The 24,708-nt window shown below is 36.5% G+C and overlaps 2 protein-coding genes across 2 annotated transcripts; one reads left to right on the top strand and one right to left on the bottom strand.

Annotated features, from left to right (window-relative positions):
• Positions 1-1,126: 1,126 nt before the first annotated feature.
• LOC132064531 (regulator of nonsense transcripts UPF3) lies at positions 1,127-13,122 on the bottom strand. The gene is made up of 13 exons (XM_059457535.1): positions 12,749-13,122; positions 10,579-10,685; positions 10,245-10,340; positions 10,060-10,158; positions 9,832-9,911; positions 8,508-8,621; positions 7,935-8,079; positions 4,547-4,614; positions 3,173-3,605; positions 2,799-2,897; positions 2,561-2,667; positions 2,405-2,457; positions 1,127-1,867 (listed from the first exon to the last, which is right to left on the bottom strand). The coding sequence occupies exons 1-12, from the start codon at positions 12,970-12,972 to the stop codon at positions 2,419-2,421; spliced, it is 1,611 nt and encodes a 536-aa protein (XP_059313518.1). The 5' UTR covers positions 12,973-13,122; the 3' UTR covers positions 1,127-1,867; positions 2,405-2,418.
• Positions 13,123-16,459: 3,337 nt separating this feature from the next.
• Positions 16,460-24,561, top strand: LOC132064529 (KH domain-containing protein At1g09660/At1g09670). Its single transcript, XM_059457533.1, has 8 exons — positions 16,460-16,616; positions 16,721-16,830; positions 17,595-17,680; positions 19,786-19,928; positions 20,861-20,995; positions 21,087-21,203; positions 23,822-23,965; positions 24,055-24,561. Exons 2-8 carry the CDS (start codon positions 16,721-16,723, stop codon positions 24,211-24,213), a joined length of 894 nt encoding a protein of 297 aa, XP_059313516.1. The 5' UTR covers positions 16,460-16,616; the 3' UTR covers positions 24,214-24,561.
• The last annotated feature ends 147 nt before the right edge of the window (positions 24,562-24,708 follow it).

The following is a 24,708-nucleotide window of genomic DNA, read 5'->3' as shown; positions in this document are numbered from 1 at the left end:
TTGATTTATTTGTTAGGGTAGACTTTCTTGTGATCTTAGGGGTAAGGAAATTAAAACAATAAGCAACCATAATATAGACCGGTCCATCTAAATGAAGGTCCTAGGATTGATAATGCTAGTGAAGTATTAAAACAATAAGCAACCATAATATAGACCGGTCCATCTAAATGAAGGTCCTAGGATTGATAATGCTAGTGAAGTATTTCTTCGATATCGAAAGGTTGATATGCTCCAACTAATTTGGATTCGCGCCACGTAGGCTGAGTTAAATCTCTCCTATCAAAAGGTTCTCCATTTAACCATCCCCCTGCATTGAAAGTTTTCAAATCACAAGAAAGGTGCCCAACTTATATGCATTATGATTTATGTGAAAGACTAGCAGTGGTCCAAAGGTGCATGCGGCCAAACAAAAAGCTTTTCAACAATCATAGAAAAGCAAAGGAAAAAGAGTGATAGTATTAGCATATCAAATCGCATGGGCCTCAATCATCTTCTTCAAGTTCTGAGGACACAACATAACATAGGAAACGATCATTCAACTATTCTCAATCAATTGTATGCAATTCAGGGAATTTCACTATATACAGGAGCTACTGAAAGAGCAGACCTGACTTACCGTTCTAGCTAATCATTTGCAGAATAAAGCAACATAACTTGTAGCAAACAGATAGGCCACTGCGTAATTTGTAATTTGCAAGTCAAAACAAGTTAGTATAAATGCTGCTTCTTCGTATAAGTTAATATGGCAGCCACTGTTTTAGAGATAACAGTTATCTGTCCGTTTCTCTCCTCTTGCAAATAGTACAAACATGGTAATTCAGCTTAACTCCAAAATCACTGTAGCTCAGGTCATTCGAAGGTGGCACCGACCCACTTATGGTTCCAGATTTCATTTAACGTATCAAGTACATCTTTCTTGATTTTTTGTGTCTTCACTGTGTACAGCAAGTTCCAAAAATTTTGAGAACAAATTCTCGAGTGTAAAATAACGACCTTTGCCATTAAATCGACTTTATCGGGAAACCAAAATGGCATTTGCTTCAAATTAGAATCCAGTTTCCGCTTGAACTTTGATTCTCAACACAGAATTAGGGGTGCTCATTTGCCAGGAGGGGAAACAGAAAAGAGGAAAGAACACCCAAAATATTTCTACATATGTGAAACACTGCAACCGTATACACACAGTTAAACTATCGTTTTTTTGACAGTTTAGATCAAAATGCTCTTTCATTTCAGCAACACACCTTACACTAGCAACCTCCCAACCCCACTCCCATCCAGACACAAAAACAAAGTGACTATTAATTTGAATCCACCTTGTTCGATGCTTTGGCATTACCACCTGCTTAGACGACTATAACAAGCCTTCACAGAGATGGCAGCATACTCCAAAGCTTTCCTTCTTTGACAATCTCCAATCAGTCGAGACTAGAACTAACACAGAGCTATCAGCATATGTATGGGATTAATGGACGCACTTCAAACAATTTCACATTTGTATTTACAGTTCAACAACGGAAACCTTCCATCTACAGAACTATATTATTTAATAATCAGCCGATCACAGGAGCAAGGATACCCACAGCTCTGATGAAAAGACCCCATAAGGTACACCAGCTGAAAATTGTGGTGTATACGTCAAAGACAACTTTCTTTCTTCTTGCTCCTACTCCAGCCATCTTCGATGTAGTAAGTTCAAGGCTACTTTAGCAGTATATACCAGTTTTTTATATCCCTCCAGCGAGTCAAAAATTCCATTAAGGCCTTCAAATCCTCCAGCAACTTGCTCATACATGATGTTTCTAGCAAAGAGAGAGCTCCATCCACTAGACATGCGCACCTAATATGGTAAAAACCAAGCATCTCGCTGCAGGAAAAACCAGATAGCATAGTTGAAGACTCCACCAAAAGAAGAGTTTCATAAGTTGATTTCTTGATTAAAACTTTCACATGGATGTTTTAAAAATATCCAGGTTCATTTTAAAGCCAGTTCATTGGTTTTCTTCCTCTGCTTCTTACCCTCTTTGGGGTGTCATTAAGATAGATTAAAACACAATTAGGAATACTAAACCCAGCACAAATATGATACTGCCAAAAACTTTTAAAAAAATAAGAAAAATTAAGGCAGTAATCACCTAGAGTTCAGTGTTTTGAATCAATTAACTTGCACTCGCCCAAAAGAAATAGGCCAGGCTTTTACCACCTTCACACTTTTAGGCAAAACCAAAATAAGTTGATAATAAAGTATATCCTAGTGCCAGTCATTGATGCCAATCATTTATTCATCTGTTAAGCATTCTCTTGGATACGTATTTTCATTTATCAAGCATTTTCGTGCAATATCAGGAAAATGAAAACCAGAAGTGCTCGGAGACAGAAATGAACAGCCAACTTTAAAGCTTACCGTTAATGACAAAACTAAGTGCCAGAACTTGACTTTTGGACCCACACTTGTTTCTGCATTAAAATTTATAGTCCATGTGAGCAAATTAGTAAATACACAAAAGGAAAACACATCTGTATACACTAAATATGAAACATTGTAATACAAAAGGCATACCTCATGGGTACCATAGCTAGAAGGACCTCCCCGTCTCAAGGGTTTCCCTTCCCCTACTGAAGTTCCATCGTCCCTCATACCACGACGACCCCCATGTTTATAATTACCTAGAACCATCAAATAATGCAAAAATAATCAAACAAGTCCCAGTGATGAAAAGAGGGAAAAGAACATTGAGCATAACACTTCACATATAGCAAAGAATCGCAAAATTTCATGAACGATAAACAAAACTAACCATTGTCAAAAGAAGAATGAGAATTACGCCCACTTCCCATGGGTCTGAACTCCCCGCCACGAGCACTTGCCAGATCAGTTTTGGTTTCAGCTTGACTTCCTAAAGAAAGAAAAAAAATAGAAAGGTTTTCCCCCAAAAGAAAAAATCAGGGAAAAGAAAACTTAATAAACTCTAATCCTTACCAAACATGAAAACATGTCAATTTTAATAAGAGATGTAAGACAAAGACGAATATATTCTCTTTTCTATCCCGATAGAAGCGGAAGGCAAGAAAATAAAAAGCAGAAAAGTCCCCTTTCAACCAAAAAAATTAGAAGATCTAGCATCTGGCAAAAGGTCAAAAAGGCTAGACATGATTGTACTAGTGAACGAACCTTCAACAAAGTCCGGCACTTCGGAAGATTGAGAGGCAGATGAAGATAAAGATTCATCACTAGCATGTAAACTATCAGAACGACGAAGAGGAGTCCAAACACCACGATCAGGCCTATCCCTGATCCTAGTGCGTTTTTCCTGCTTCTCAGTGTGGACAACATGCAAATCAGTTCCAAGAACCTTATCTTCATTAGTTTCTCTCTGGAACAACTGCACACTTGGTGGCCTAGGAGGCTTTTTGTCCTTATCCTGGCTGTGTTTTTCTTGTTGGGATGCAGATGGAACCTGATTCTGACGAGCATCCTTGAGAAGAATACTTCTAATGATCCTTCCACTTGCCTCACGGCGCTGGCTCTGTTTTGGAGCAGATGAAGTTATTGTATTCTTAATAATAGGTGCCACATTCTCCTGAATCAATGAACCACTAGACACCTATGCGTGAAAGAAAAGACTGGTAAGCTTGAAGTTGAAGAAATATAAACTGAATATGATCTCCCAGGAGACATTTTTCGGGACGAACCAAATCAATCCTATTAATAACACCAAGTTGGTGTTAAATATATTTTAAGTGGTGGGTACAAATATTTGTTAAACGCCAAATGAAATAAGCTAACTATCTACACAACAAGGGATTCCCTCCACATCAGAAAACAGATGAAACAGAACTTTTGACCTTTAGTAGTGACCACTCAATATTAATATTAGCACAAAGTAGCAAGACATAAACTGGGGGGCACGAAGGGGGAGGTGGAACCCTAGACAACCACGGATTAAGAGGTAGAAGCTATCTTTTAGCGAGGGATCCACGTTAACATAAACTAAGCTCAAACTACTTCAAGGCCACCTTCTCTTTGTCAAGGTGAACACGATTATTCAGTCACGTGTATTACAGCATTAAAATATTACACAATTGTGTCAAACAACATCGAATATCAATAATTTTTATTTACCAAAAACAGCCTTACAGTGGCTTAGATCTCAGATTAGATCCCATACAAAGGTTTGATGGACCAACTTATATGCACAGAAATGTTTCCACTGATCCTAATAACATCTCTGTCAGGAAGTTTGGGGGTCAAGTATATGAGGGGTGATCTGGCCTAGTTAATTGAAAGAGATTAGCAACAATGATCTTAACATAAACATGCTCTAACACATATATGTCTCTCACTTCCAGAGTTAATGAAACTCATGAAAGTACATGGAGTTTCCCCAACCCAAGGCACACAGGAGCTAATTACATTTTCAGTATAAAAAAAAAAAAAATTAAAAAATTAAAAAAAGAAAAAAGAAGAAAACCCAAAGAAGGGGCTATAACCAAACATACGAGCTTGTTACTAAAAAAATTACTGTCTGTAGAAGGTAAAACTTACATTAGGAAAATCTTTTTCCTTTCCCTTCAAGAGGAGGATTCTCTTCTTCCCAACTTCAGCAGCTCCACCTGGAACAAATTCAAAGGATCTTAGATATTTTAAACAACATAAAAAAAAATAGATGTTAAGAATGGGAAGGAAAGGAGGTCAACAATCCAAATATATACACCCTTGCACGTAAGGGCACAATAATAAGATCGTGTTTTATGCTCGGTGAGGTGATTCAATGCAATCAAAAGCTACAACCCACCTAGATAGACTATCTTCAGTGACAGATTGATTTAGTATCATAGTTCAAAATGGCATAAGAGGGCATTGAGAGGGCTCAAGGACAAGATATCACACAGACCCCAACGGAACACATCATGCATTGCATTTTGGCAAGTCAATTTAATCAAAAGCAAGACATCCCTTAGATAGACAATTTTCAGACCACATATGCTGATCGGTCAATATCATAAATTAAAAATGTAAGAGACTGTTACAGTTCATAAGCTTAATAACACTAAACAATATAACATAACAAGAAAGCAAATCCTTATCAGGGAGGATCATTTCAGGTTTCAAGTCATCACTCGATACAAGCAGCTTGAAGGAAATGGCCTCTCATTCCTATTTCTTTTGACTGCACCCATGACGTTCTAATGCCATTCTTAGAATATTATGTTGTAGACTTGTAGCTTCTCTACTTTTTGGTATATTGCTTGTAAATAGGAGTTTAATCCATTATTAATGAAATAAAGGCAAGGACGTAAATAGCCACATAAAGTTGATAGATAGCCACATAAAGCTGATGGCAATTATCAAATAGACATATTAGCTTTGTAAATGACCAGATAGACACCTCTTCTTGGCAAAAGTGTCTCAGAAACCCCTCAATCCGTTAAATTGCACGCGTGAAATACAATCACCGACAACATGTCAAATGAACAGATGGGAAAATGATACGTGTCATTAGACAAAAGCCACTTTTGATTAAAAAGAAAAACGGTTGGGGAACCCCCCCCCCCACACACACACACAAAAAAAAACCCCATTTTCAGACCCTTAGCATTTCCATATTGCTCAACGATATTATACCTTCAGACCACTGGAATCCGACTACCTTCAGTGACCCCTTTCCTCTTGTGCCATGTTGTACGTCAGTTCATTTCTCATAACAAACAAACTCAAGATACCAATTGTTAAATCCAACTTTGAGACATTCACGGATTGCGGGTCAGAAGAGCAGACAGCAACCCTTTGCGGAAGTTCAGATGGTGATTTTTGAGCTCTCCCACTTTAAGGCTCTGCTATCTGACTGCCGCCGACCCACTTTCTTTCTGGCCGATGATGACTTTGAGGCCATAGTCCCAGACTTCACCCCCACTTTGACACTGCCTCTAATTTTACTTTGTTGTCTCACCTTGTTACCATCTAATGATGGAATCGCGGATAGTGACTTTATCATAGGCCCAAAAGGTGGCAACTGGCAAAACATATGTAAAAGTAGTGTCTTGTGACTTGTTAATGAGAAAGAAGGAATGTCCCAGGAATTGGCAGGTAAGGGTATGTTTCCCAACTGTCGGTTAAACAAATAGACTTACTAGCATAGGATATCAAGAATCCATGCTATATCTTAGGGTGAAAGAACTGAGGTATGGATTTCAAATGTTCTTTACAGTTTTATGCAAATATTGGTTCTTTGCCTTGGACAGGAGTTCATATTCTCTGTTATTTATCAAAGCATAAACCAGCAAAGAAGCTTCTTTACTTCCGGTCTAAATTCTGTAATACATGTCACATGGCAAAATGACAAACTCTTTCCCTGTGATTAGAGATTGCTCTGGCCAAAGGGCATTCCATAGAGTTTTTGTTACAAGCAAGGTTATATGACTCAATGACTTGCATCTAGATCATTTGGATACTCCTTCCTCCCCAAAAAACCACAAAAAAGAAAGAGAAGGAAAGAACAAAAAGAAAAAGGAACAAGTATCGCTTACTGGTAAAAGCACAAAAAGAAAGAGAAGGAAAGAACAAAAAGAAAAAGGAACAAGTATCGCTTACTGGTAAAAGCCATGGTATCCACACATTAGCACATCAAAATCCCAAGTGTCATGAAAGTACTAACTTTGCTGTTTGAAACTGTTAACAGGCCCTGGTAAATGTTATGGAAAACCAGAGGCCTAAGTGAAGTTGCATGTGTGACTGGATTGCCTAGTATGAAGTTTGTTAACTCAATATAACTTGGATTCTTTTAGATAACGTAAAATTAAGCCAACATAACTTGATCAAAGCGGAATGATTAGGCAGGTGTTGTATTGTGAAAGGAGATGACAAATCCCAATCTTTTCCTTTTGCATCGCCCTATAGCCAATATAATTTGATTAAAAGTGGAATGACATTAGGCAGGTGTTGTATTGTGAAAAGAGATGACAAACCACAATCTCCTCCTTTTGCTTCGCCCTATAGCATCTAAGATTTGGAGTATGTTTCTGAATCTTTTTGACGTTCATCAAGTGATACCAAAGATTTTGAGATTAACTATACAAAGCTGGAGTGGAAGCAAATCCATGAGTATCCGAAGTATTTGAAACACTGTCACACTATGAAGTATGTAATTATGTATTGAAAGAAAGGAACTAACCGAACTGTAGATATTTTGAAGTTGAAAGGGCTTACCGTAGCTCGAAACCACATGTTTAGAGCTGTTGTCTTTTTCGATGATATGTTATTGTTATTTCAAAGATGCTATGATGATTCTTTTAGTTTCCTGGTTAGGGGGATTAAGATCCTCTTGTACCAGTACATCCAGCGCTCATGCTTTAGCGGTACAAATAACATATTTCCACTTGTCATTGTCAAAAAAATCCAAAATCATGTCAAGTTGTCAACTGTGCTTATGATTGTTCCTTGCTTAAAAAAAGAACATGTGCAGACTCCAGTGCCAGAAGGCTCTCCATGAAGGTTCGGTGAAGGCGAATGTAGAAAGCCTTACCTCCCATTAGAAAGTTTGGCTCCGAAATTCGAACCCTGGTCACCAGTAGAAACGCAAGCGCTTCTCTGTTGCTCCAAGGCCCACCCTTCATCGGATGATTATTTTTTTGATGACAAGGGAACCCGCAGCCGCTACCCTTTGGGTGCGCACAAGGTAAACCCCGCTCCTGTGCAATAGCCCGCAAACCACACAGGAGAGATAACCCGCACTAGGCAAGCCCCGTGCAAGGAGCTCGACACAGAAGGCAAATCCCTTGTTTTCGTAGGCAAGGATTTTTCGAACCTGAGACCTCCATTATGGAAGCCCCATGCTCAACCAACTGAGCCACCCTTGCGGATCTTCATCGGATGATTATAGAGAAACAAACATGCAAACATGTGATTACAACTGACAACTAAAGTGTAGGCATACCAGTTTCCTCTTCAACTGCATTAGCCCCAGATCCAGGAGCAGAGGTACCAGACTTCTCAGTGCGCTGCTGATCATCACGTTTTGGAGCTATAATATGAGATTTGTCTTTGCCAATCCCAGCCTTAGAACTATCTCGAAGAACATACTGTATGATCAGACAGTTCCATAAGCGACTAGTAAAGAAAGTGCCACTAACCACATATCCATCAAAAGAAATATCCCCCAAGTAAAAATTACTGTCTACATCATAGTTGAAAAATATAAAAACAAACATGCATAAATAAACATTAGTATCATACCAAAAATAATTCAACGAAAAAAATATCTCCAATCAATTATCAGAAGGGAGGAGAACCAACAGTGGAAAACCGATACAGAAGTCAAATCAGGTATGTTGTTATTATAATTTTTTTGGCAATTAAGGTATGTTATTATTTTCACAAGCACATAGATCACAGATGTTGCAACCAAGAAAAGATCAAACACAGAGAATATTTGCATGAAATAGATAGATAGATCTAATACTAGAAGTAACAATTGCCAAAACGTTGGATTGGAACATGACACCCTTACCATGGTAGTGGACACCCTTCTCTTTTCAGAGCTTCGTTTAGATGCACTTGAGCTAGGACTTCCTGAGGATGTGCCACTCGTTCTTCTGGTTGGTCTCCCATTAGGTACAGATTTCTGTCAAGGACCAGGGATAAATCTTTAGTATTAGTCCTTTAAACTTGGAGGAAGCATCACTTTTGGCAAAGACAAAATTGAGTATATACTATCACCCGGAGAAGTGTAGAAAATGTAAAAGATGGTTGATGGAAAACTCATCGCCAACAGATTCAGTCTGCTCACAGATATCCTGGAGCTCTTACCATCTATTGTTACAGCAAATTAATCTAGAGTGAATTTTGTTACACGTTGCTGTACTTCCAGTTATTTTTATACTTCCATCCTAATTTAACGTATTACACTTTATGCATATCTAGGTAGCATATAATAAACTCTTCAACATCACACTTTTGATTTGCTTAGATCTATTAATGTCACTAAAGAGTACAAAATGGAAGACTGAACCAGCAACTTTAGAAAGAATGGGACCTTATCCTAATTTTCAAAATAACTATTTGAAGCATGTCAAGGGTCCCACAAGTGAATATTTCCTCTGCTACAGCAACTTGCTCATATACCATCCTTGCATTATTTATGCTCAAAACTTATGCCGTGTGTGACCCCTTTTTTTTTTTTTTAAAAAAAAAAATAATAATAATAATAATAATAGTAATAGGTTAAAAGAATGGGTTCATACTCCGGCTTCAGCATAAGTTTTTTAGAGCGCTCCACTGCCAATGGTGTGAATGGATGGTAAATTGCTTGTGACGCAAACATAGCCTCCACTTGTGAGAATATACTACTGATGTTCTTAGCTTACCAAAGAAATTCAAAGGAGATCACAGAAACATATTCATGCTTTTCTCCAAGAAAGTAATTAACTCTCAGGCAGCATAGGATATTTAATTGCAAGATTCTTGGGACTCTCTTGGAGCATGATCTCATGACTGAAGCCAAAATATAGAATGAAATTGGAGGTACATTACGATAATTCGTCGCAGAATGATGAAATGTATTGTCTGTTCCTCACGTGGTCAAATACACATTCATTTTCTCTTACCTCTTCCTCACTAAGGGAAAACCATCAGTTTACCAAATAACGATTGAAAAACTATAGAAGGTGTAACCTGTGCCAGCATACTCCCACCCAGGCACGCTTGGGGGAAGGTGAATGTACCGAGGAGGGGGGGGGTGGAGGGGGGAGAGAGAGAGAGAGGTAAGAAAAGAGGAAGAGAGGGAGAAAGAGACCGCAAATGAAAATCAAACAAGTTAACAGGAAATCTCCTACCCGAGCTCCACTCTTGGCAGCTCTTTTCTGACGTATATAATCCATCAAAGGAGTAACTATAGGAGCATCCTTTGCAGAACCTAAAAACCAAAAAATAAGTGAAACTTAAATTCAGAGAACATGCACCCCACCTTCATATTTTGCTATCCTACATCTCTCACTTAATAGATTAAATCTCAGTTAGATGCAGAAGGACAGCATATGCATTCTGTAAATATTCAAACTAACCAGCTCGTTCAGCTTCCTTTCTTTCCAACTGTATTTCTGCACTCGGAAGATTCTCAATAGGCTTTGAGATAAATTCAAGGAACTCCAGATAGTCAGGATCTACAAGGGCATCAATAAACTTAACCATGACTGCGGACTAGAGGAGATAGCTTAGGTCAGATGCAATCAGCACATTGATTTAGTACCTTTCAAGATGGTTCCTTCGCGGCCATCCTTCTTGGACCACTGTTTTGGAACACGCTGTGAAGGAGCATACTCGACAATAGTTTTGAACTGAGTGCCTAGTATAGACATACACTAGGGTAAGAAATATATTGGCCAATAAAAGATAATATAATTGCTAAACTGAGAACCATCAGGACCCAGAGAAAGCAAGGGCTCAAAATTTTCTTGCTACTATTAACAGGCTAAAAGCAACTTTAGTCCTGTAGCAAAATGTCGGAGTGAATTTAAGAAAAAAACCAATTTCAATATCATCTGGGAGGGAAAAATACTCGACTTAGGCCAAATTTTCTTTACCTTTCTCATTTACAAAAACGTGTCCATCAAAGAACTCTGCGAACTCGATAACATCTTCTGGCCTCTTAAAGTCAATATAGGCTCTTGAATAGGTTTGATGCTTCTGGCTGCAGGAGAAATTTGAGGTAAGGGAAACTATAAGAGACACTGTCCTTGAAAAAAGAAATCCACTTGTGACAACCTAAAGCATATTAAGTTCAAGTTGGTACAGAACATGCTGGCACAATTATCTTACAAAAATTGCGACATAGCTAAATAATCCTACCAACAGATAAATATAATAAAGAAAAACGGACATAAAAACTAACAAAATAAAATCCATCAAGAGCTGAAGAGCATTGATCCAACTGAAACTTCAGTGGGTGGCAAACTAGGATAAGCAGCTATATAAATAATATACGTACTATCGGTAATTAAAAAAAAAAAATGTATGTACTCAGGGGTGGTTTGGTTGCTTGGTTGCTGGTTAGAGTTGTGTAGGTATTAGTAATGTAGGGATTACGCAGGGATTAGTTATACAGAGTTCAGTTATGCAGGGTTTAGTTACTCATGTATTAATAACTTATGCTAGATTGTAAACGGGTAACCAAAAGCAGTTGTAGGCAACCCTGCTGAACAAGTGGCAGTATAATCTAGTTCAGCATTCTCTTCAGAACAGCACCTCATCAGTTTTTATTTGTAATCAAAACAATAAAGGTGAGATCATCCATCACCCTTTGTTGATAAGACATCCAACCCCCTCTTTTTTTAAGCATATTTGAGAAAAGCATAACATTCAGAAGAAAGTGAGATGGCAAGAATAAAATCACAAATAAGACACTTTAAATCTGCTTTCAAAAAGTGAGAACCCCTCTTATGGTGGCAATCTGGTTCACCACGCCAGTTAGTATTTGTAACTAAAGTCTAACAAGTCAAGGCAGTACAGATGATTCCCCTATTCTGCAAAACCATTCAATTCCCTATAAAATTTGGAAAAGATATACCATCCAACAAAAAATCTCCAACTAGCAAGAACTGCGGCAAATGAGAGCTAGGACAAAAACGTAAATTCGGTTAGTTTTCTAGATAAGGCGATAAATTTGATGAATTAATTGCCAGAAAACCCGAATCTACACGGATCCGAAGAGAACAAAATAAGGAAAGAACAGACTGGATAAACGACAATGCTTTAAATTGGATTCAGAGGTGTCGCTGAAAATCCCTCTAATACAGGTGGCAATCTAGTTCACAATTTTCTTCAATATGCACCACACAGGTCATTATCTCTAACTAAAATACCTATACAAGTCAAGGCAATAAAGTCTATCACCTTATCCGGCCAAATTACTAAATTCATTTGTACTACATTTGCAAAAAGTTAGAGATCCCCAAATAACGAGGAACATTAAAGAAGGGAGAACGACGACAAAATCATAGGTACTGGTAAATCAATCCAGAAGACCCCAGTCTCTAACCAAAGAAAACAAGCTAGGAAAGAACAATAGTACGATACAGACAAACTACACCGACAACGATGTTCTTTTCATGCAAACAAAAGGGGATGGGATATTTAATGCAGTACTGTTTTCTTCTCTTTAAGGGGGTATTCAACTCCAGAAACACGACTGCCTTTTAACAGAATATCCAGTATTTGCCTATCCATTTCTACCAAAACCTCATCTGTCTCTCCAAATATCCACAGGACAGCCAAACCCCAAACTGAACAACAAAATAACCAATCAACCAGTGACACTACTAACAACCTCAATCCTAAATAAACACATAGGATATAAAGGAATATTTGTAAAACATGCTTACATAACATGAATTCTTGGTTTACATAAACCTTTGTACAGTAGCACCTTCTTTGGTGCTGTAATTTTTCAACATTACCCAAATTTTACCTACCCAAAAAAAAAAAATCTTAAAATAAACTTTCGGAATTTCACAACCTATCAAAATCCTAAGTGAACACACCCCTAATAAAATCTTTGATTTGTTTTATTTTCTTTCTTTTTTTCCTTTTTCGCGGTTCCATCATCACTACCATACAATCTTAACCAGTCCCAACACTGTAAAAATTGTTACATACCCATAACAAAAATACATTTACTGCAGCCAAGAACCAAATTTAAAAGAAAAACATCTACACATACACATAAAAATAACCTTAAAAATTAAAAACCCTAACCTGGACTTGGCAGGAACAAAAGAGAACCAGTTGTAGCGACCACTGAATCGAGAATCAATTTGTTCAACAACCATTGACTCTGAAATTGTCGGTGGTAAGTGCCGCACCACTACCTTTGATCGATCTAACACTCCCTTCATTGCCCAATACTTTTTCTTTTGATCCAACAAAAAAAAAAAAAAAAAAAAACAGAAATCAGAATTCACGTCTTCCTTCAATAACATCGATTGACGAAATTCGTAAGCCCTAATTTTTTCAATTCCATTATTGAATGTACATGCATGAGAGAAAGAGTTTTATATATTATTAACAGAGTGACGAAAGTGGATTTTGTGAAGGACTTGTGTATTTATAGAGAGGTAGGAATACTCGACGCCGTGTTGTCACAAGGGGAACTCTCCTTAAACGCTTTCTCTCTCCGTCGTTTCAGAATCTGAACTCTAATGTTTGTTCGGAAAAATATATGATAATTTTTATAGTTAAAAAATTTAGAAAGTATTTTATTTAGGAAAATAATTTCTTTAAAATTGAGGAAAATAACTTTACTGATGAACGTAGGAAAACAAGTGTCATTCAGCATTTGATTATATCCCCACCCTCAAACTCACCTTATCTTCGCTGTCACCCTACTCCATTTTGCTTTGTTTACTCGGAGTTCTTTTCGTCTAATATGGATTGTTTCTTCGCGTTCACTCGCAGAGTTTCAGTTAGGTGATGGGTTGGGGATAGGCTAGGTGGGTGAGTGTGATACACATGTAGGTGACATATTATGATAGTAATATATAACTCGAGACATTCAGAGACAATAATCAACTCTTGAATTCCTTTCATTCATTCATGTACCAATCTCTAAATATCCCTATTGTCAAATAAAGGGAGCGGGCATTGCTCTCAGCATGTCCCCCATCCCACTCACCCCTACCCCATCTCCCCTCCAACCCCACCCCACCCCCAACCCCACTTCTTGTGTTCGTGAAAAAGGAAAAGGAAAAATGAATACAACACATCACGTTTCCCGGCTTCACGACACAAACGGGAAAATATGAAAATAAAATAAAAATTAACCGTGAAAAGATTAATAAAAAAAAAAAAATGAACTCTAGACGCAAAGATATATCTGGACATACAATTACCGATGTAAGTTAGATTTAAGTTGGATTTAGGTGTTCGACCACCCAATGATAAGTTGATAACCATGTTGATTCGCCTTTGGTTGTTGGTTGACAATTGATAGTTTGGAGCTAAGAAAACAAAAATATTGGGGAGGAATCAAAATAAGTAAAAGTAAACAACTTGTCATACTCGTTAATAGGAGAAATTTGATATAAATTCAAAAAGTCGTCTCAATCTGGAATAAACTAAACAAAAACATATGAACTCAAACAAAAATAAAATAAGTGAAGAAGTACTAAACACAGTCCATCAATATGAGCTAACTTTTTTACAACACAAGGTTTATGAATACGTATTAATTAGTGATAGGGTCAAGACCAATATACGTTATCATTCTATATGTAAATTTTTCTTTTCTTTGAATATATTGTTCTATGCATAATACCATGAAGTGTAAATGTAATAATCACATAAATGAATATCATGATGAGTGCTAGAATGCAACAATCTATCTACCTCTTAAGGTAGGGGTAAAGTTTGTGTACACCCTACCCTCTCCATACCTCACTTGTGGGACTATACTGAATATGTTTTCGTTGTTGTTGATGAGTGCTCAAATACACTAGGTGTAGTTTGAGTTTTGTGTTAGAGAATCATCAAAAATTGCATAAAACAATGAAGTTTTAATACACTGCAACTCTAAATAAAGCATCATGAACTTCATTAGAAAAAATTCCACACAACTCATTCGGATCTCCTACTTCTAGTAACAATACAAAATCATTTTGGGTGTTAATAATAATTAAGTACGTATACATGGATACACGACTCAATTTACATAAATAATAGTATCTATTTTCTCTCTCTCTCTCTCTCTCTATTTATATAGAGACAGATTTAAAACATACAAATTGAGTTGCAGATGAATCTTTATTCTTTCTTTTGGAGTATATAAACTTTACCTGTTACGTATGAGTAATTAGACACTTCGATTGTGCATTATTTTTATCCAAAATATTATTTAACTTACAAGAAGAAGAAAATTATAATAAATTTATTAGCAGTATGTGCTACATCTTGGAAGCAGAGTAGTATTATTAATAATTAATTTGATTTTGGGCAGCAGTTATTAAAGAAAAGTGCATCCCATTAATTTGTGGACAGTTATTAATTTTTTTTTATCCATAATAACGAAAATTAGTTACTATCGAGGTCCATCATGTAAATATTATTTTAAAAAATAAATAGATTAGTCACTCTATAAAAAAAAAAAAATCATACAAAATTACCTTCTAGTTTTTATTTTTATTTTTATTATACGATCAATTCCACCATAAGAATTTTGTCATTAGATTCAATATTTATTTTAAGTTGTCATTTCATACATAACCTAATGAAGCATAAATAAAGTGTTCATGTGTTCTACAGAGGCTAAATAGAGAAGCCAATTTAATATTAAGCAAATAGGGTGAGTTTTAGTGAAGACTTATTGATTTAAATCGTGTAAAATTTAAAACAAATGTCCCATCAAAGTAAGAGCCTGTTTGGATTGGCTTATAAGTTGCTGAAAACAGCTTAAAGCCATTTTGTGCTTAAAATAAGCCCAAAAAAATAACTGGGTCCGTTTGGCTTAGCTTATCTAAAGCAGCTTATAAGTTGAAAACAATCCAATTTTTTTTTTTTTTTTTTTTGCTCAATTTTTTTTTTTTTTTTTTGGTTTTGTTTTAAAACGAACATATATGTTCGTTTTTGTTAAGCCCATCCAAATAGGCTCTAAGCATGTAAACACAAACAAATTAAACCAATTAGAAAACTAAAAAACGATATTTATCATTTATTCCAAAGGCAAAGGAATATCATCTTAAGTGAAGAAATGACATAAAGAGATTAAGGTGGGAACAAATGCATTTATTGATTCCTCTCCTTTCTTTAATCATGCAATCCCTGCATATGACACATAACAATAAGACAACTTAGGATCCACAAAAGGAAAACAAGGAAAATGCTAAATGAGAGAAAAGGGCAAAGAAAAACAATACTCTTAGATATTATTATCTTTTACATGTTAGTATTCTTTTTTTTCCCTTTAGACTAGAATTTAGGCCCTATGAAAGATGGTTCTATATATTACTATTTTATTATAAAGACAAGATTGAAGTTAAAAAATGGACACAATGCCAATCTTGTACACCAAGAGGTTACATTCATCACTTCTACATATACATGAACCTCAATTTTAGCATTCATACAAAATCATTAAAAAAAAACCAATCATAAGCAAAATCATTAGAGGTGACACTAAATATTTATATGTCATGTGTGTTGATTCTAATTAGTTCCTAAAATTTAGGTGTTACTATTAAAAAATGGAAGGATTTTTTTTTTTAATTACATAGGGAATAGGAAAAGGAAAATGGGGGAGAACGTGGGATTCAAACCCTCACAACAAACTACTAGATAGTTTTGTTTCTACGTGTCATTTTATGTTGTGGGTCAACATTCATTTGTTACTATCTTAAGATTTTGTAATTTTTAAGAAAAATATTATTTAAATTTAAAAAGGAAATATATGTGATGGTGCAAAAAGGTCTAGACTACTTTATATTTTGAGTAGCAGCCATTAGTATTAATAGGGAGTTTTCCCACTGAGGACTCCTTTTCTTCCCCCCACACATCAACAACTTTAAGGTCCAGTAAGGGGGGAAGCAGACTTCACTCTCTCTTCCCCACCTTCCCCTTTAAACAGCTGTTTACAGTAAGACTTTTTTTTTTTTTTTTTGTATATCATAGACATGTTTGTTTCTTGATTAAAGATTGTTTCTTTGACTAAAAAGATTGGTTCTTGATTATTGGTTATAGATGAATATGGAGAATAGAATACCCCCTGGGAGTTACTTCCAGTACTCTCCTACTGGAATCCATGCTCATGGTCCTCTTCAGAGGTCTTCTTCTCTTACAGATCGTGAAAGGTCAAATCTTGACTTTGTTTCTGTTACTATATTCTTGTTTTTAATCTGTTTTTGTAATTTACTGCTTCTTTGGATTGTTGGGTCTGGATCTGTTTTGTTTGGTATTGTGTTTTTTTTTTTTTTTTGTGCATTCTTGTTTTTGGGATTGTTAGTTTTTTTGGCTGTCTTTTCTGTTCATCAGTGGTTAACTGCCTCTATAGGCATCTTAGAGTCTACAAAACCTGAATAAAATAATCTCTATGGTTGTAGAATATTAGCTTCTTCTTGTTGTTACATGTGGTGATACTTAGGATCACCTTTTTGTGGTACAAGTCTTTGCAAGATCCAAGATTTTAAGCCAGTGGGTCCAGGGTGCCATTACACCCACAACTGTTTTAATAATTGTTGAAACTTAATGTAAGTATATAACTATAATTTTTCTCCATCTAATCAGTGGTTGTGCCTGCATCTACTACCTTCAACATGCATCAGGCCTTAACCAGATGGATCAAAACATATTACTGTGCCACTTTCCCTGATAGTGGTATTCCTAGCTAGTCTTTATTTGATTATAGATTATTCAGATACTCGATTATGAAGGAAAATTTCTCGGATTAAGTCCATCTCTGCTACCTGATTAGTATTTACAATGGGTTTTCTATTTCAAGCGGTCAGTTTTTATACATAGTTAACATATTGTGTATCCTATAACTATTGCTTTCTGTGTTAGCTCTAGATACATCTCTCCCTATTAACATGTGACTTGGCTGCTTGTGAAATGGCAGATATTTAGCAGATTTATTGGGGGAGAGGCAAAAATTGGGGCCATTCATGCAGATACTACCTGTATGCAGTAGACTTCTAAACCAAGGTAGTAACTTGTAACCACAAGAACTTTTTACATTAGTTCTGGGCGTCTTTAAGTTGGAGCAGAAGTTTCTTTCTCCTGTTGAAGATTTTTAAATGTTTTATCCCAACAACTCTACCATTGCACCAAGGCTTGCTCTCTTAGTCAGAACACTCTTGGAAAATTCGATGTGTTGTGATACAAGATTCCAAGTGACTAGAGGGTCTTAAGAGTTAATATTTCTTTTTTATGTTCCCCCACTTCTCCACCAATCCAGCATGAAGAAGAAAAATATATAACCCAAAAAAAGTAAAAGTAAAGGTCTCCGCTACACCTTTCTTCAGTCTCACTTAGATATAAATTTAACTTCCAGTAATTGCATGTTAGGTTCCTACACATCATATTTGATGTTCCTTTGTACGCACGTGCTTAACACCTCCACATGGTGAAGGATCTGCAAACAAAGTATATTAAGGTTTAATAATATTATGGCATTGACTGCACTCTCTCGTGCTTTCTGGCCTGCCAAATGTAAAGAACATGTAACTGAAGTGCTTTGGAGTTGAATAATTTGATGACTAAGATGGTAACATTTGTTGTTTCTGGAATGGTTTTTTTTTCCTTTTTTGTTGTCAACAATCAATAATTACAAAACAATATATGCCTAGTAAAGTTTTCTTGATATGCCTGAATTGCTGACTTTAATGGTAGAATCATTAATGGCAGATGTTATTTTGTTAAGTTTAGGAACTTTTATCGTCTTGATCTGACTTTATTATGCAACTACTCAGAAAGAATTGAGTTTTCTTTTGAAATTTTAAATATCAGTAAATCTAAGATTGACCCACGGATTTGTTTTGTGGTGCGGGTGCCGATACATGAAATTTCTTGGTGAGATAAGGACAAATCATTTGAGCTTCCCTTTTGCTGGATGTCCGTAATCTAATCTCGTCACACATTATGCTTTATTGGATGTCCAATTATTCTGACCGTATTGTAGCAGAAATCAGTCATCAATGGGAAGTTTGAAGTATCATATGAGCTTTTATAATAAAATGGAAATGATAAATTGCAAGTTGGAGGTTTGTAAGCCTATGATCATGCAGTAGAATCATTATAGGCTAAGGCTGATTTACTTATCTAAAGGAGAAAAAAAGAAGCGAAGGACTGATTTGTATTAATTTGGTTGGTTTGATTGGTATGGAAACAAAACAAAGAGTTGATGATTTTTGGTGCTATAAATAATGCGTTACAAAGAGAAATAGAAGATTGCGATAAAAATAAAGAATAATGTTCTAGGAGTCCTTTATAATCTCTAGGGACGCTTATTATGCACAAAATAGCTGGAAAAGCTTCACCAAAGAAAATGGAGTCTACAAATCTATTGAGTTCAAAGAATCCGTAAATTTTTGTTACTTTTCTTATTTCCTATTGTTTGGAGGTTTTAATACGGGGAAATGAGGCAACTTCTATTGCTTGACTTCTGAGACCAGGAGGATTCTAAATTAAGATGCTAACACTATTATCTAACTAACTTAAGGATCATTAAGTGCAATAGGAAAAAAATTAGTTGCCAAATGCTAAGTTACCAAATAGAAGTCTCTAAGTAGCTTTTCTGGATGCGACATAAATAACTGTAAAAATTCAAATCTACAAATGTCTGATTTCCACTTTCTTCCACTTGTCTTTGGCATTATTATATAGTCCTGGAATAATGGACTTTTTTTTTTCATTTTCTTTTGCATCAATACAAAGCTTGATGTCGAGTTTGACCCTATAGTTTAATGTTTTGCTTTCTAGCTCGCCCGTTAATAGTGGATGAGGCAAGGGCTCGGGACAGTAGTTCTAGGGAAGAAAATTCATTTGGGTTCTCTAATTTGCATGATAATTTTTCAAACTTCAAATATGGGTAACATTACCATGTGTTCAAAACGGATGAAGGTGAATTTGCTTAAAATGAAGCTAAAATGGTGTCTTATGGGTCGCTTGGTGGATTCACCACTGAAGGCCTTAGCTGAAATCTTGTGAAAGGTAAATTGACGGAAGCATACAATTAAGTGACTGAATAAGGTCATTTACTCAAAAAAAAAAAGTGACTGAATAAGGTCTTGGATTTCTTACTGCTGCAGAAATCATGCGAGCAACAGCATTGTTGTCAAATCAGTTCGTGGATCAAGAAAGGATGGGACAAGAGAGTCCACATAGGTCAATGAGTCAACCGATGAATGGAGGTCAGATAAATATGGGGGCGTGGAGTGCAATGCAAACTGAGGTAAGCTTCTATCCTTTATGTATGGCTTTTATGGGTCATACTTCGGTACGTAATTATGTCATGACTATTGTTCTTAATGTGGTCATACTCTTCCAGACTTGATCCTATCACCTAAAGAGTATGAGCTAGAGTTATTAGCATAGCATGTTGATTTCAGTAACATGATTTTTTTTAATTCTCTAACTATGCATTTTGTAGAACTTAACTAGTTCGTTGCTCTATTTTTTAGCATACCTTTAAATTTAGAAATCAATTGGAAGTGAATTTACCTCATTTGCTTCCTTGGAAACCAGGCCTATAGCACACTATTCAAGCATTATAAGTGATGTTTCTCGGTCTCTTTCTACTGTACGTGAGGGGTGTTAATATTAAATGTGGAAAATCCTACATACTTGAATCTTTGTGCAAGTTTATGTCATGAATCACAAGAGCTAATTTCCTCAAGATTCTATGTGAATTATGATTTTGTGTATTTGTAGCTTGAGAAATGTCTGGGTGAAAAATGTAGTTTGTCGCTTACTTACAAGAATTACCTTTGGTTTGTATCACTATCCTGTTACTCCTTATGACAATTGACAGTTACTTAGCTAGATAAAATGCTTCTATATTTGGATGCACTTCAGGAGGATTCAGTTTCTTAAGCTCAGGAAATACTGTAGCCCCCATTTGCCCTCCCACATGTTCCTTCCTTGTCAAAGCGCAAAACAGAACCTAGTTAGACATGAATGGGAAGAAAGAAAAGGTTATCACTTCCCTTAGTGTTAGTCTTAGTCAGGTATTGTAGGAACTGTTACTCCTACTCCGCATTACAGATACTGTAAGTAACTTGTGATAATAGTTGTTGAAGCCATTTTCACAGCTTAAAGTAATTTGAATAACTGCCCCTGGACATTGTTGGAGGATTTACACTTGATGTTATTTACTTACTACAGGAAAATAGACTTCTTCAGAAAATAGCTCCATTTCAACCTTCCCCTCTGGATTGGCATGTTGTGCCGGGAAATGCAACCACTCCTGTTGTGAAGAGAGTCATAAGACTGGATGTTCCTGTGGAGAATTTCCCAAATGTATGTGGAAACCTTATTAGGGTGGTGTTTAATGTTGCTCTTTTTCTTCCTAAATTGTGAAACAGATATTGACCAAGTTAAAACCGTGCAGTATAATTTTGTTGGTAGAATTTTGGGACCACGTGGGAATTCCCTAAAGAGAGTTGAAGCCATTACAGAATGTAGAGTCTACATCAGAGGACAAGGCTCAGTGAAGGACTCTATCAAGGTATTGGCCCCTTTTATTCTTCTCACCCAATAATTGTTAAAAGAGTAAGCTTGGATAAACTTTAAGATTTATGACTTGCTTCCTGAGGGCATAGTATGCCTCTATAAGAGAAGTGTTCTCTATCTCTCTCACACACACATCCTTTGGTTTTGTCTGAAAAGGAAGGCTCCCAAATGATTTGTTAAGATAATGCTTAATATTTATAATTGAGAGCTAAAGAAAGTATAAAAAAAATTAATTTTAAGTCTTGGTGGACAGAGTTACCGGGTAGTTGTGCAGGTGGAGGTAGCAGGTAGCTAAAGGTTCAATTGAGATGCACATAAGCTGGCCTAGGCACCACTGTTATCCAAGCAAAAATCAGTATAAACATATCGATTTGTTGGTGTAAATTAGTTGTTGTGGATGTTGTATTTTAACTCCAAACTTACGGCAAGGGTTTCCACTGATGCCACATTCATCGGTGTCTTTCGTAGAGCCATTGTCTGATGGATGTTTGCGTCTATCTTTCCAAACTAATACCCTTCTACAGTGAGGTAGCATGCCACATGGCGTCCACCTCGGCCAAATGTCAGACCCACGTGGACTGTTGTTTGCCATGTTGGAGGGCCTTAACGGAGAAGGGTTATTTTTGCACCAATTCTGTAATGTCGGGGGTAATAGTGGACCAAAAGTATAACGGAGGGCATAAATGATCCTTTCACATAGTAGAAGGGTATTTTTGACCCTTTTCCCTTAAATCATTATACGTGGAATGGTGGAATGGTGATTTGCTTACTTGGTCCTAAGAAATCACGTCATGTGTATTGTTCAGTCTTTACAACGACAACATACCCAGTGTGATCCCACAGGTGGGGTTTGGGGAGGGTAGGATGTACACCTCACCTCTGCCTTTGTGGGGTAGACTTTATTGTTCAGTCTTTCATTCTTAAAATCATTCAACTCTACGAGTGTGAAGTTTGCTGCCTGAAATGTGCAAATATCAAATACCATAGTCATCTCTTTTCTTTGTGTATATCAAAAGAGGTGGTCAATCATGACCAATCAAATTCTGCCAATTATTCCTACGAGCTACTCCCTCCGTCCCATAATAAGTGTTACCTTAGCCAAATTTTTTTGTCCCATAATAAGTGTCACCTTAGGATACCAATGCATATATTGACTAGTTTTTTCCATCTTTGCCCTTGGACAGAAAATGACAAATGATGATGGTTGGATTTTCAATGTCAAAAGATAAACTAGTTGTGAATGCTGTAATCATCAAGAAGAAAAAATAATTTTTTTTACATAAGGATAATTTGGTAAACTTTACACTTTAATATGCGTGTTTTTGGCTAAGGTGACACTTATTATGGGACGGAGGGAGTGATTGCTAAGCTGCAGAGAAAAGCAAGCAGGAACATAAATCTAAAATTTTTGCACCCATAGGTGTAGCTTGGTGGTCAATGATGGGAGACTAGGGTCCAAATTCCAGCGGAGGCACAATTATTAGGTGATTTCTGCCCATCTGTCCTAGTGTTGGTGGATAGAGTTACATAGTACTTGTGTTCTTAGAAGGTACTAAGCATCCGGATAAGTCGAGGTACGCATATGTTGAGCCGGAGTGTTATACAAAAAAAATCTAAAATTCTGTTGGGGTGTCTAACAGGTACGAGGGTCAGTAGAGGTCTCAAAATGAAAAGTAATGCCAACTTTAGGGGGTTGTCTATGTATTTGACCGCCTGGTAAATGAAATTGACTTCAGATATGGCATTCTCATGTTGCTATAGCAGACATGGCTTGAATCTATAATATTCAAGTGACCTCCATGTCTGATTGAAATGAAAGCCTAACACATGATATCTGTGGTCTTCTTTTCAGTTGTAAATACATTTTGGTAGTCTTTCTTACAGTGAGGAATGAAATAATTTCTGGATGCAATTTTTAGTGTGCCTAGACGTTCTCTGCAAGCCTACTGTGCACAGCGCTTCTTTTAGGTTCGATAGCTGTGAATCCTGTTATGGAAAGACACTTCACGTTTTAAATATTTTGATACGATAATGATATATAACAGCACCTCCTGAAAGACACATTGCAAAGGATTTATTGTTTGTTAATTTGTACTTCTAATGTGAGCTTTTGAAAGCTTGGCTGCATCTTTCCCTTTTATTTTCTATCCAATAAGTGAAGGTACTTATATCTGCTCAATTTGCTGTAAACGTGTTATTGTATTTTATTACTCTTCCAGGTGACATGCCCGTTTGCTATGTTGAGATGTCTGTTTCATGTTGTATCTGTACTACCTGTACTTTCTGTAGCATTTAAGCACAACCAAGAAAGTATTGCTTCTTTTCTATCAGTAGGCTGCAGAAATTGTGGGAGCCGGATATCATGCTATTCTATGCTATAAACTATGTTTATCGATACCATTGAATATGAATAAGTTCTGAAAGATATTTTCTCCAAATGTCTGTGAAAAGTTCCCATTGTGGTTTTTTTCTTGTATAACCAAACAACGTAGCATACATTATTCTCATTTAAAAAACAAAAAATAATCGTTTTGATGTCCTGAATCATTTTGTTGTCTAAATTACAAATTAGTGTGTAATTGCTTTTTTGCATGTTCTTTTCCCCTTGTGTAGGAAGAGAAATTGAAAGATAAACCTGGCTACGAGCACCTCAAAGAACCACTACATCTCCTGGTGGAGGCTGAATTTCCGGAAGACATCATTGACTCCCGCATCGATCATGCTGTGGCGATCCTAGAGAACCTCTTAAAGCCTGTGGTATGAGAGGCGATATAGCTGCTATTTGAATGCCTTCAGTTTTTTTCTAGCCCTTTTGACTCTTTTCTCCCTCGCTGTTCCTGTATCAGGATGAATCTGTGGATGTTTATAAGAAGCAACAACTAAGAGAATTGGCCATGCTAAATGGTACACTAAGGGAAGAAAGCCCAAGTATGAGTCCCCGAATGAGCCCTAGCATGTCTCCGTTTAGTAATACGGGAATGAAACGAGCAAAGACTGGGAGATGACACCTAATTGCTGGTATGCTGATTGTCTAGCAATAGGCACAGAAGATAGCTACTCCGCCTGATTAGTAACTTCACAAGTTTGCTTCTGGTACAGAATGCAGGCATCCCTCAGACAGATTCTTTAGATATAGGTCTACTATGTGTGTTTTTCTGTAACCATCTTTCCTAGAGGTATTGACCTTTAGTCTTAATCTAGGTTTAGTGGTCAATGTGTTAAATCAATCTCAATAATCTGTTTCTTATTTAATACTCGTGAGATTCATGTATTATTTTAATTAAAGCAGATCAACTGCTTCAACTTCTGAATAAATATATTGAGAAAGCAGAAGTTTAACATGGTATGCTGAATATTTTGTTCCAAATTATACCAATGCTTCAGTTCCTTTCCTGTAGGGTCCCACTGAAGTTATTCTAACTCTAACCAGCAGTCCTTCCATCTTGTAAAAAATAGTACTACTAATAAATCCATGGATGGACTTCTTATTTAGGGAACAC

This window comes from Lycium ferocissimum, chromosome 7, assembly GCF_029784015.1.
Source record: "Lycium ferocissimum isolate CSIRO_LF1 chromosome 7, AGI_CSIRO_Lferr_CH_V1, whole genome shotgun sequence".
NCBI lineage: Eukaryota > Viridiplantae > Streptophyta > Magnoliopsida > Solanales > Solanaceae > Lycium > Lycium ferocissimum.
Note: the sequence above shows the minus strand (reverse complement) of the source record. Positions and strands in the feature narration are given on the sequence as shown.